Source organism: Rana temporaria, chromosome 4 (assembly GCF_905171775.1).
Source record: "Rana temporaria chromosome 4, aRanTem1.1, whole genome shotgun sequence".
Taxonomy (NCBI): domain Eukaryota; kingdom Metazoa; phylum Chordata; class Amphibia; order Anura; family Ranidae; genus Rana; species Rana temporaria.
In genome coordinates, this window is record NC_053492.1 from 209894640 (window position 1) to 209907671 (window position 13032).

At 40.3% G+C, this 13032-nt stretch overlaps 1 protein-coding gene across 2 annotated transcripts in view; it reads left to right on the forward strand.

The window, feature by feature from the left end:
• Positions 1-13032, forward strand: part of MYOM2 (myomesin 2) — a 218157-nt gene that overhangs the window by 136601 nt on the left and 68524 nt on the right. For both annotated transcript variants that reach the window (XM_040349806.1, XM_040349807.1), the window contains one exon: positions 1900-2087. In XM_040349806.1, the coding sequence (XP_040205740.1) occupies positions 1900-2087 (188 nt within the window). The remainder of the gene's footprint in view (positions 1-1899; positions 2088-13032) is intronic.

The window sequence follows — 13032 nt, forward strand, 5'->3', positions numbered from 1 at the left end:
CTGTAAAGGCATCTGCATTTTAAAACTCAGTTGTATTCCGGTCTGGGCACGGCAACACAGAAATTTCTTTAACTACTTGCCGACCGCGCACCATCATTATACAGCGGCAGGTCGGCTCTCCTGGGCGAGAGCCCGTAGCTATACGGCGGCTCTTTGAGCGCCCTCCGCTCGCCCCCGACTCCCGTGCGTGTGCCCGGCGGGCTCGATCGCCGCTGGGCACCCGTGATTGCTCGTTACAGAGCGGGGACCGGGAGCTGTGTGTGTAAACACACAGCTCTCGGTCCTGTCAGGGGGGGAAATGCTGATCTTCTGTTCATACAATGTATGAACAGAGGATCAGTGTTTCCCCTAGTGAGGCCACATCCCCCACAGTAAAAACACACCCAGGGACATACTTAACCCCTTCCCCGCCCCCTAGTGTTAACCCCTTCACTGCCAGTGGCATTTTTATAGTAATCCAATGCATTTTTATAGCACTGATCGACATAAAAATGCCAATGGTCCCAAAAATGTGTCAAAAGTGTCCGAAGTGTCCGCCATAATGTCGCAGTACCGAAAAAAAATCGCTGATCTCCGCCATTACTAGTAAAAAAAATATATTAATAAAAATGCCATAAAAATACCCCCTATTTTGTAAACGCTATAACTTTTGCGCAAACCAATCAATAAACGCTTATTGTGATTTTCTTTTACGAAAAATATGTAGAAGAATACGTATCGGCCTAAACTGAGGAAAAAAAAAGTTTTTTTATATATTTTTGGGGGATATTTATTACAGCAAAAAGTAAAAAATATTATTTTTTTTCAAAATTGTCGCTCTATTTTTGTTTATAGCGCAAAAAATAAAAACCGCAGAGGTGATCAAATACCACCAAAAGAAAGCTCTATTTGTGGGGAAAAAAGGATGCCAATTTTGTTTGGGAGCCACGTCGCACGATCACGCAATTGTCAGTTAAAGCGGCACAGTCCCGAATCGCAAAAAGTGCTCTGGTCTTTGGGCAGCAATATGGTCCGGGGGTTAAGTGGTTAAAGGATAAGTCCACCCTAACTCTAAAATCTCTACATCTAAAGACTTTCACAATCTAACTCTAACCTATCTAGCCCTGTAAAGGAGAAATCCGTATACATACTGTATATTTTTTAAGCTGGTCCGGTCTCCATTGGTGGAAGTTCTGCCGAAGAACACAGGTGACAACGGCTGTGACATAAATGGTTGAGGGATGTCAACCATAGACTTACTATGGGGCTTCCTTTGATGGCTGTGTTCTCAGCACCGGCCTCCACAATGACAGCTCAGCGTGGGATCGGGTCGGATCAGCTTAAAAAAAGGTATGTATACTGATTTCTCCTTTACAGGGTTAGTGTTAGATCATGGATGTCTGTAGATGTAGAGATTTTAGTGTTAGGGTGGACTTATTCTTTAAGGTCAGAATTGCAGATGGTGTGAATGATTTATGTTCCCAATAAAACAGGTGGAGGATGCCACTGTGTAAAAGGTTAACTGCAGCCTTAACCTGCCCCAGTGATGATCACTTTGAATCTGTTGGCACTTAGATTGTGGTCCTGCTAGCTAAAATATTTCTGCACAGGGTAAGGCTGAGAGTGTAATACTGTATGTCACACATGACAATGAATAGGAGATAATATTTCACACTATAACAGCTTATAGTACTTCCTAAAATTTTAATTGCATATACTGTGAAGTACTACTATTTATTGCATCATCACCACTAGGTTCTATTATTGCAAACATTGTAGTCAGCATATTAAATTTTTCATAGTTCAAAAACTGATTAAGCAATCCGATTTTTTGGACAATTTGATTGTTTCAGCTACTCTGTACATATAGGAAATGTTTATCTCAGGTGGCATTGTCAGCATCTATGTGTAATTTTTCAGCTGCTCCATCTCACCCTTACGGTATTACCCTACTGAACTGTGATGGTCATTCAATGACGCTGGGATGGAAGTTACCCAAATTCACTGGAGGATCTCACATCACTGGATACTACATTGACAAACGTGTAGCTAATCACCTCAACTGGCATGAAGTGAATACCAGCCTAATTACCCAAAGAATTTACAAGGTTAGTAAAACAAAAGAGATGTTTTTATTTAAAATGTTTTACATTTACAAGTCTAGACCTGGAGCTTTGTACCTAAGTAGGTTTCTGAGCTATCCATCTCATTTTAAATTGCATGTCAAGGCATTTATTTTTTTACTGAACATTCAATTCATAAGCACATCGAACTTTACAAGATTCGATCACCTAGGTCTTTTAGTTATCAAGACTGAAAGAGAGATTTAAATTTAAAGTAACATTAAACCTTCAGTTTTTTTTTCAATTTAAATAATAAACGTGTTATAATTACCTGCTTTGTGCGATAGCCCAGATCCTTCTCTTCTGGGGTCCCCCCCATCATGTCAGGCTTCTCCTCTTGGGTAAGTGCCCCATAAAAAGTCACTCCTGAGCCACCCTGTCTGTGTCCATTGAGACAGACCAGGTGGCTCGGCCCTGCCCTCGTTCCTTCATCACAGCATTTGATTGACAGCAGCGGGAGCCAATGGAGTGAGGAGCCCAGTGAGGAGGAAAATAGCGATGATAGCCGCTGCTCTCATGCACTTCACTGGATTGGGGTCAGGTAAGTATAAGGGGGATGGGGGGATCCTGCAGCACAGAGTGTTTTTTACCGTAATGCATAGGAAGCATTAAGGTAAAAACCTTAAGGCTTTAGAACCATTTTAAGGCTTATAATTGACTTCAACCTGTTAACTGTGTACATTGTATGCTAAATTTAAACTCCAGCCAAAACTTGTTTTTGTATTGGCTTAGAACCTTAGAAAACATTAAAAAAGCTATAACCTTTTCCACTATCCAGCACTAAAAACAAGTTTTGACTATAGCTAGGCTTTAATATTTAACTTTAATTTCATGTTGAACAAATTATTATTTTTATTGAACATTGGCAGTACCCTTTACCTTGCCCATCGAAAATACACTTCAAGAACATCTTAAAACAAATAAAAAAAATTACAATTACATATTTACAATCCAGTGATTGGTTATTGTGAGAGTTTACAGCTTTTGTCCTGTCTTCTAAGTGGTTGAAGCACATTCAGTTTAGAACAAATATATGGCATTTTAGCTTCCATAAAGTGTGGTAGAAAAACATTTGCTCTCAAAGCTAAATCTTCGTTCTTCACTTGTCCTACTTTCTCCTGCTCAAAAATACCAACTTAGCCCACGTTCACATCGGGTCGCTTTGACATGCAATTTTACATGTTAAATCACATTTCAAAGAGCCGACTATCACCGGCAATGGCACAGTTCGAAACGACTTTGAGGCGCTGCACGATTACTAAAAGTAGTTCCTGTACTACTTTTGGCTAATTCAGGGGCGATTTGAATAGACATCTGTGCATTAACCCACACAGATGTCTGTCAAATCGCCCCCCCCCCCCCCAAGTCAGACTACATTGTCTGTTTCAGTTTCAGCTGAACTTGCACAATTTCAAACCCGCCAACAATGTGAACCTGGGCCAAGGGCAATAAATACACTCTATAGAGTAACATTTGTGCTACGCCAACTGTTTGTCAGCAAACTAATATAATGTATGCATTCATACATTACATTCATATAATGCAATTGGATATCTTAAAAGTTTCAATTTGCAATTGTAGCACTACCCCAGAAGGAGCTGCTGGTTTAGATTGGGGCCTGTACGTTACCTCACCATTCGTTGTCTAGGGGATGAGAGTCTATAGAAAACTCAATGTCCACACAAGTTGCAATTCCTTTTTGTTAAGCTTTATTTCACACAAAATTGCACAGGTAGAGGTATGGAGAGTCAGGGGAAGGTTTAGGCACTCAATGCAGATCACTGGGGAGCTTTTAAGCTTCAAAAGTCACACTCACCACTTTCCTCTGAGTGGGTATTGCTCTCACCGGCCTAGCAGCCGGGGTGATGCACGGACAAAAAGAAAGAATAACAGTCTCTGCTACAGACTTTAGTGTGATGAAGTTGAACTGTTCAATAATCCTCTGCCACAGAATTTAGTATTTGGATATCCAGCCTTACAGTTTAGAGCCTTTAAGCCGACCCGGCGCACTGTAAAGTAACATAGACTTTGGTGCATCCTCCAATAAAGTCACCAGGCCTTCCCCAAAATACCGGCCTTCCGCTTGGTCCTCTCCAGGGCAGGCCCTTCCCTGGTTTCCTCCATTGAGTGGCTTTCTCCCTCCAAAGTACAGGCCCCAGTCAGCACAACTGGGTCTGCATAGCAGGGATGCAGCCTCGGGCCAAAGTGGCCCCACAGCTGAAAATCTATCATCACATACCTCGAGCCAGGAGGGCCACGAGGCAAAGAGCCCCAAGAAATGGCGTCTGCCCCCTTAAGTACCCTTCCCCAGCGGGGAGACCACTCCCATTGGGCTTTTCCCGGGGGAAAGCACCCAATACACTCTGGCCTGCTTGTATTCCAACATTGGCCTGGGGTGGTAACGCCACCTACAGGCAACAGTGGGAATTCCCTCAAACACAGCCATAGCCGGAAAAGAGGCTGATTTAGCCTTAATCATTCCAAAGTTTGAGCCAACTACCAGCTAAGACATACACTAAATTGTCATCAGGAGCAGGGCACTACACAAATGTTGCTGTTTACCACAAAACTTGCATACACAAAGTAATACATGTTGGTTTTTACATTAACATGAAGTTGACTCTGTTGATCCAATTTGGTTTTAGAATAAGTAAGTTCACCTTTTGATGAATGCCAGAGCATTGCAGAGCATTGTATTTGTGATCAGTAGGATTGCAGGAGCAATCTTAGGCCCCTGCAGGCTCTCAGCATAATTGTCTACTCATACCTCATATGGGCAGGCAGTTACCTGAGTGTAGGAAGTTCAACAGACTAGGAGAGCACCCACCCATGCCCTAAAAATGGGTGAAGCATGTAACATGTTCCAAATGTGAACTTAGTCTTTAAAAAAACTGTGTTGGTAAATCAAAACAATTACCACCTTTTAACCACTCGCCGACCGCCCACCCACAATGTACTGCAAGCGAGTGGCCGATGTAGGCAGAGATGTACCTGTACATCGCTGTATACTTCCAGGTTTATTGTATTGATAGTACACAGCTGGAACCTGTCATCAAGCCCCGGCCAATGATTCATGGCTGGAACCTGCTGATTGGCTGTGTACGATCACAGCCCAGAGCTCTGTACAGAGGGAGCGATCTGTCAGTTTCTCCAGATAGAATGTCTCTTCTCCAGAGAGAATATGATCAGTGCTCGTAAACTTTCCTCACAACTAACATCCTCCAGTCCCCTTATTAGCTTTGTTGCCCTTCTTTTGACTCTCTCCAGTTCCAACACATCCTTCCTGAGGACTGGTGGCATACTCCAGGTGCGGCCGGACCAGAGTCTTGTAGAGTGGGAGAATTATTGTTTTATCTCTGGCATTTATTCCCCTTTTAATGCATGCCAATATTCTGTTTGCTTTGCTTGCAGCAGCTTGGCATTGCATGCCATTGCTGAGCCTGTCATCTACTAGGACCCCCCTGTAGCCAGTTTTCAATCCATGTACTCACGGTATGGTCCATGCCAACAGACCTTAGTTTGTACAGTAAACGTTTATGGGGAACTGTATCAAATGCCTTTGCAAAATCCAGATACAATGCGTTTACGGTCTTCCTTTATCTAGATGACAGCACACCTCCTTACAGAAGGTTAATAGGTTGGTTTGGCAAGAACGATTCTTCATGAATTCATGCTGATTACTGCTAATTATACTGTTGTCATTACTAAAATCTTGTATATAGTCCCTTATCATCCCCTCCAGGATCTTGCATACTATTGATGTTAAGCTAACTGGTCTGTAATTCCCAGGGATGTATATTGGCCCTTTTTTAAATATTGCAGCTATATTGGCTTTTCTCCAATCTGCTGGTACTGTTACAGTCATTAGACTGTTCGTAAAAAATTAGGAACAATAGTCTGGCAATTACACTCGGTGCAAGCCATCTGGTTTCGGTGACTTATTAATGTTACGTTTTTCAAGTCGATTTCTAATTCTATGCTCACTTAGCCATGAGGGTGCTTCCTGTGATGTGTCATGAGGATAAACATTGCAGTTTTGGTTACTGAAACCCCCTGTTTCCCTTGCGAAGAATGAGGAGAAGAATAGATTCAATACCTTTCTTTATTTATATACTTAAAGAATTTTTCTGGGATTTTGTTTTACCCTCCTCTGCTATGTGCCTTTCATGTTCTATCTTAGCCATACTGATTACACCCTTACATTTCTTGTTGCATTATTTGTACAGTTGGAATGCTGGTGATGAAATTCTGGTTGGAATTCTGGTGATGCACCAGTACATTTCTTTCTTTGTAAAGTTGGAATGCTGGTGATGATCCCTGAGTCTTGTATTTTTTAAAGGCCTTCTCCTTTGCTTTTATATTCGCCAACCAATCAGAAGCCGCAAAGGCCATCCTGTCAGCTGGAAAGAAGACACATGGATGGTGAGAGGATTTCTAAGCCCTGGACTCCTGATACGTATATACAGGGGCTCAGAACAGAAGTTTGCCACGGTCCAGGTCAGCAGGACCTGGGGGGGGGGGGGTGAGGAGAGAGCCCTGTGAAAGTTCACCTTACAGATTTTTCTGTAAAGGTGAACTTACCCTTTAATGTTAGCATACTCTTATCTGTCTTATCTCTCTGAATGGCCATCCACATGTCTGCAGGCACCTTGATTGGTCAAAGATTGTAAAAACGGATTTCATGGTGAAATAGAATTTGGTGTACCATGTGTGATGTTTCAAATAAAACAAATTCCGCATTCGAGTAATTTTGTACGATGCTGAGCTGAAGGCAACTTGAAAGAGCACTTTAAGTTAAATGGGATTTAACACAATTGTGGTACTCTTTTTAGATGACAGACTGATGCATTTAGAGTTCATATGCCAGGAACACAGCAACTAGTAGATTTTAGCAGTCATCAATCTGTCAGAATTCAATGAGATAATATACCATTGTACCCTCATGAAACAAATTACATCTGCAAGTAATTTGGACAAAGCAGATCTAATAGTACTTTCACACAATTATTTTAGAGCTTACTCTGTCTCCCAGTGATGAATCTTTATCTCTTGAGCAGCTCTTTGCCAATCTAATAGTTTCCTTCGTTTTTAATCCTTTGAATCTTTTTTTCTGTAATTATGTATTATTGTAATAGTATATGTAATAAATTCCAAGGGTGCAGGTTAATTTTACATTTCCACAATTCATTTTGTGGCAAATATGATTATAGTATTAAAAGGGAAATAAAAAAAGACAGAGGGTTTTTTATACAATGTTTTGCTGACTTCAGCAAGAAATATTGTTAAAAATAACCATGACCTCACAGGTTTAAATTAACCACCCACCAGCAACATAAACACATTATGGGATGTGATGAGGATTATTTATGATAGGCTACAGTGTGAAGGTCTGAATTGGAACTTTTTTATTTTAACTACTGATAAAAAAATATATATATATATGTAGTGTGAAGTAGGTATATCTTCAATGAAACCAGCAAGGGTGTTGTTAGGTCTACAAAAGATCTGGGGCCAGAGCCCATAGCAGCAAAGTAAACAAAGTCATATGCTTGGGCAGACATACACATGTATATAATATACGTGTGTGTGTATGAATATATATATATATATATATATATATATATATATATATATATATATATATATATATATATATATATATATATATATATAAATATATCTGAGTGCAGATCCCATGGTTTGTTATTATTGATATACACAGTATACAGTATATGAAATTAAACAATATTTACACAATAGCTCTCACTTCAGATCTTTAAATTTCTACTAATGACCCACATATGTGACTAAGGAATATAGAAACCCAACCCAACTGCCCTTCTATGTGAATGAGTATGGGGTACCCCATTGTACCCCTACCCATTCACCAAAATAAAAAAATTGTAGTGTTACAAAAAACAAGGGACCGTTTTTGACAAGTCCTTTATTAAAAACAAAGAATGTCATAGCTACAACGTGTCTTCTTCCTCAGGTCTTCTCCCTCCACTTATGTCTACTCCTTCCTCTGATGTCTTATTCCACCAATGTCTTCTCCCCCTGGTGATATGTTCTCCCTTTGGTGATGTCTTCTTCCTCCAGCCTTCTCCCTCCGGTGATGTCTTCTGATGCCACCTAAAAAACAAAACAAAAACAGTCCTCCTCTGATGCTGGCTCCCACCATGGTGTCAGCTCTGTTGTCTGCCAGTTCTTATATAGCTATGGGGTGTGGTCATCTGATGACGTCACCCGAAGACCCAGTCCCTTGTGACGTCACTGTGTCCTGCCGGCCAGGCTGCATGCGCGAATAAGAGTCTGGCATAGATTTTGTGGGGGACCCCATGCAGTTTTGTTTTTTTGGCATGGGGTTTCCCCTCAAAATCCATACCAGACTGAAGGGTTTGGTATGGTATTGGGGGGGGGGACCCCACACTGTCTTTTTCATTTATTTTGGTGTGCGGTTCACTTTCCTTGGAGCGCAAATCACATTCCACAAGTTGGATCAGTTAAGATGATAATCCAATGTGGATGTGATTTACATTCAAATCAATGGGCTGAAATCATGCCCAACTTAGACCAAAGTAGTGTGGGAGTTCACTGCTCCAGGGTAATTACCTCTCCTAAGGTCAGCTGTCTCCACCATCAAGCAGGGTGATGGCTGTTTGCATAGTCAGCTATGACTAAGCACCATCTCTGGTGTGAAACATGTCAGCGGCTGTGCAGTTAGTCTGTACCTACCTTTGATGCCTTGATTTACATTTTTCAATATAGGTGTATATTTGGAGTGTGGCTATTCAGCAATTTTTTTTTTCATTATCTCAGACCAAAGTAGTGCAGGAACCTTTTTCAAGGTTGGGCCAGTTAAGATGGCTCTTAGGCTGAATTTGACATGTCATGCGACTTGCGTTCTCGAAGTCAAAACATATGTTGGATTAGTGTAAACTGGCCCTTAAGCTGACTTTTTAGTATACTGAAATGAATGTTGTTTCTCAAGAAAAGGCTAGAAGTTTGGTTCATTATTCTGTTATCAATACCAGCTTGTATGGTTAACATAGCTTCATGATAACATTTGCATATAGGTGCACTTTAACAACTACAGTAGGACAAAGATGAACTTGTAGCATCCATGAGACCAATCTACTAAAAGATTCGTGAACATTAACACAAAATTCACTTCATTTATGCAATCATTTGAAAAGAAAATCACAGTCTTTATACAGTATGTGACTCGAACAAATATCACTCGTTGTTTAAGTAAACTACATTAGTAAATTAGCCTTGTTGTGTTACATATGAATTATAGTCTACACTAAACCTAACCTAGTTACAATATCACCCCATTATCTGAGGTAATAATGATAATGATATGCAGGATGTAGACTTTATTTATTTATTACAGGTACTTGTATAGCGCTGTCAATTTACACAGCGCTTTACATATATATTATGCATTCATATAAGTTCCCTGCCCTCAAGAATCTTACAATCTAAGGTTCTTAAAGTGGTAGTAAACTCTGTACTACCACTTTTACCTACAGGTAAGCCTATAATAAGGCATGGCTTTAGACTATTGGAGGAAACTAGAGTACCCAGAGGAAACTCACACAGGCACAGGGAGAACATGACTTGATATTTTTCCTTTCTGCAGTAAACATGATTATTGTTTAGGAATTAAATTCCCCAATTTAATAAAGCACAGCTTTAGAGCAAAACAACCAGACTGTCTCTAAAATGTTTCTGATTTTTCACCTCAGCTGGTAATTTTGTTTCAGCAAACATTGCACTTGTTGTCACAATGTCTTGCCTGTGCCCACACTGCTTAGATCAGTGGTTCTTAACTCCTGTCCTCAGGATCCACTAACAGGCCAGGTTTGCAAGATAATTGAAATTCATCACAGGTGATATCATTTGCTGCTCAGTGATTGCAGTGTTCTAGTATGCATCTCCCCAAGGCAATACTTAAAATATGGCCTGTTAGTGGGTCATGAGGACAGGAGTTGAGATCCACTGTTTTAGATCATTAGACTGATTCAGATTTTTTCTTCATCATTGCATCATCATGATTAAAACCTGGTCATGATCTAGTCACGTGATGCAAAAGATACAGCTTCTTGTGTAGGGTACGGTAGAGGTAGGGTGCACCAAAAATGGATGGGCAATGGAAGCTGATGAGTGACATCACGGCTCCTGGAATTCAGCTTTTTATTTGAATGTCCCATGATACAAGTGAGCCAGAGCTTCTGCATCACTTGACTGGATTGGAGTGGGTCTGAAATAAGGTATAAACACAGATCTTTCTTACCAGTACCATACAGCATAGGTAGAAGGAGGGGAGGGGTGATGGAGCAGTGGTTTTAAAGCGGTGGTTCACCCTCCATAGCAACATTTTAGCATAAAATTAAGTAGCGCAAGCTACAGTATGCCTGTCTTGATTTTTTTAGCCCGGTACTCACAGTGCAATCGTACATTGAAGATACCGACTCCCCGCGGGGAATGGGCGTTCCTATCCAGACGGAGGATGATTGACGGCCGGCTCTGGCATGTCACGCTCCCCGAAGACAGCCGGAGTAGGTCTCGGCTCTTCACGGCGCTATACGGCGCCTGCGCACAGACTATGCGCAGGCGCCGTGAAGAGCCAAGCCCATTTCGGCTATTTCCGGAGAAGCATGACGTGCCAGAGCTGGCCGTCAATCATCCTCCATCTGGATAGGAACGCCCATTCCCCGCGGGGAGTCGGTATCTTCAATGTACAATTGCACTGTGAGTACCGGGCTAAAAAAATCAAGACAGGCATACTGTAGCTCGTGCTACTATGCCTAATTTTATGCTAGAAGAAAAAAAAATGTTTTTTTTTTGTTTATAGGGTGAACCCCCGCTTTAAGCATACTTTTTTATAGCATTTACTTTAGGGCCGGGTTCACACTGGTACTACACGACTGTTGTATCCTACTTTACCCTGTGACATCAGTCCTACTTTGACTTGAATGAACAGGAAACAATTTTGCTCCGACTTTGAGATAGTCTGACTAGTCTTTTGACCAATAAAAACAATTCCAGTGTGACATAAATTCCCTTTCCTGCTGCTGTAATCACCATGTTGGATGTCACAAGTCGAATGGTTAGGATGAGGTTCCGACTGTGACCCGACTTCAATTATATTGAATGGGCTAACAATGGACCAAAGTCGGACCAAAGTAGTGCCAGAACCTTTTCTAAAGTTGGACCGACTTGTGTCAGACCAAATAAGATGGCTCTCATAGGGAACCATTGATTTGTAAACGTCATGTGACATGCGCTCCTACAGTTGGAGAGTATGTCGCATCAGTGTGAACTGGGCCTAAGGCTATGAATGGACAGTATTGGTTTATTGGGGCAGTGCTTTTATTTTCCATTACTTGAACTTTCTATTTCTATTCCTGAATTTTCCCATACTGCATCATTAAGAACAAGCAAAAGGTCAGTGAAATGATGGTTGTAGTTTACACATGCCTCTAGTAATTAGAGTACCCCAAATATTTTAAGTATTGTTATATACAGAAAATATGTTGCAGTTCAGAACAGGATCAATAATAATAAAAAAAGACCATAAGGGAAGTGGAGATATAAACAGGCAGTCTTATTATAAGAGATCCGCTGAGGCAAAATAAACAACTGCACAAAAGCAGGAAAGAACACATTAGGGTAACATGTTACTTTTACACATTAACAAAAACTTTTTAAGTTGCTAATACTGGCAAATGAAAAATATCATCCTCTAAAAGTTTCCAAGATATAGCATATGCAATTTTAAGCCCATTAAGTAAGTTTTCTTATAACTCTTTATTTGTAAGTATAAAGCTTTCTGAGTTAAAGAATTAGTGATAAGGTGAATTTAACTTGTTCTCATTGCCGCAGCAGTAACATTGATGTAAAGCCCAAAATGAAAATCAACTCTAATCCCTAGAATATTATGCTGATTTTGTTATGATTATTAAGACATTAAATTTACAAAAAGCATATCCTTCAGAGCTGCGTGATAGTACCGCCAATAAATGTATTTCCTTAATGTTGTTTGTTTATAATTACTGCAATTGTTTACAGGCTCGTCGTTCACAAGCTCATTACAGTATCAGTCAGAGAAATACCATAGAACCAGCATGTTCTTATTGATTATACTCTGTTGAATTTGCTTTTGTTCATTTATTTTAATGATTTAAAAACAGGACGATACATACAGCTTCAGCCGCAATATTAAAAAAAGGAAAAATAATTAAACAGTGGTTGGTTTTAATAGGGTTCATTTATTAAACCGAATGTTTAGGGATGCAAAGTATATCATAGCTCCTGCTCCTTAACAGTCAATTATATAGATGTCAATACTTACCTATTAATAAGAAAGAGAGCCTAAACAGCTGATTGGTTGACATGAGCAACATCACTTTATTTTTTATATTTTTTTATATAAGGTTTATATTGACAGGAACATATAAATCATAAAATTATCAAGTGGTTTCTTTGGCTTTTGGATACTCCTGCATACAGCCCACGGGACACCCCCTGATGTTGTGCAAGATATTGATTGAACGATTTGATACAGAGTGATTGAGTATATGGAGTGTCCTTTTATCATATAGTTTTGTTAAATCTAAAAGAGATTGTACAGAGCTTGTACAATCAGATTGTATAGTTTATGGCCACATTTATACACCTAAAATTACCTAGTTGCACTTTCAGTGTAGTTAATTGTTAACAACACACCAAACACACATTTTGCCACATGCCACGAGTGACAAATGCAGTAAAGAAAACGTCAAAAATGTCCCATGAACGACTGTGCCAGGTGTAGCGCAACCTTTCGAAATCAATGGGCTGCCTTATCCGTGTCACTAGAAAAACAAGCCAAAAAACATGCACTCCCACTACTCTAGTTGTAAATGGGGCCTGAAAGTGAAAA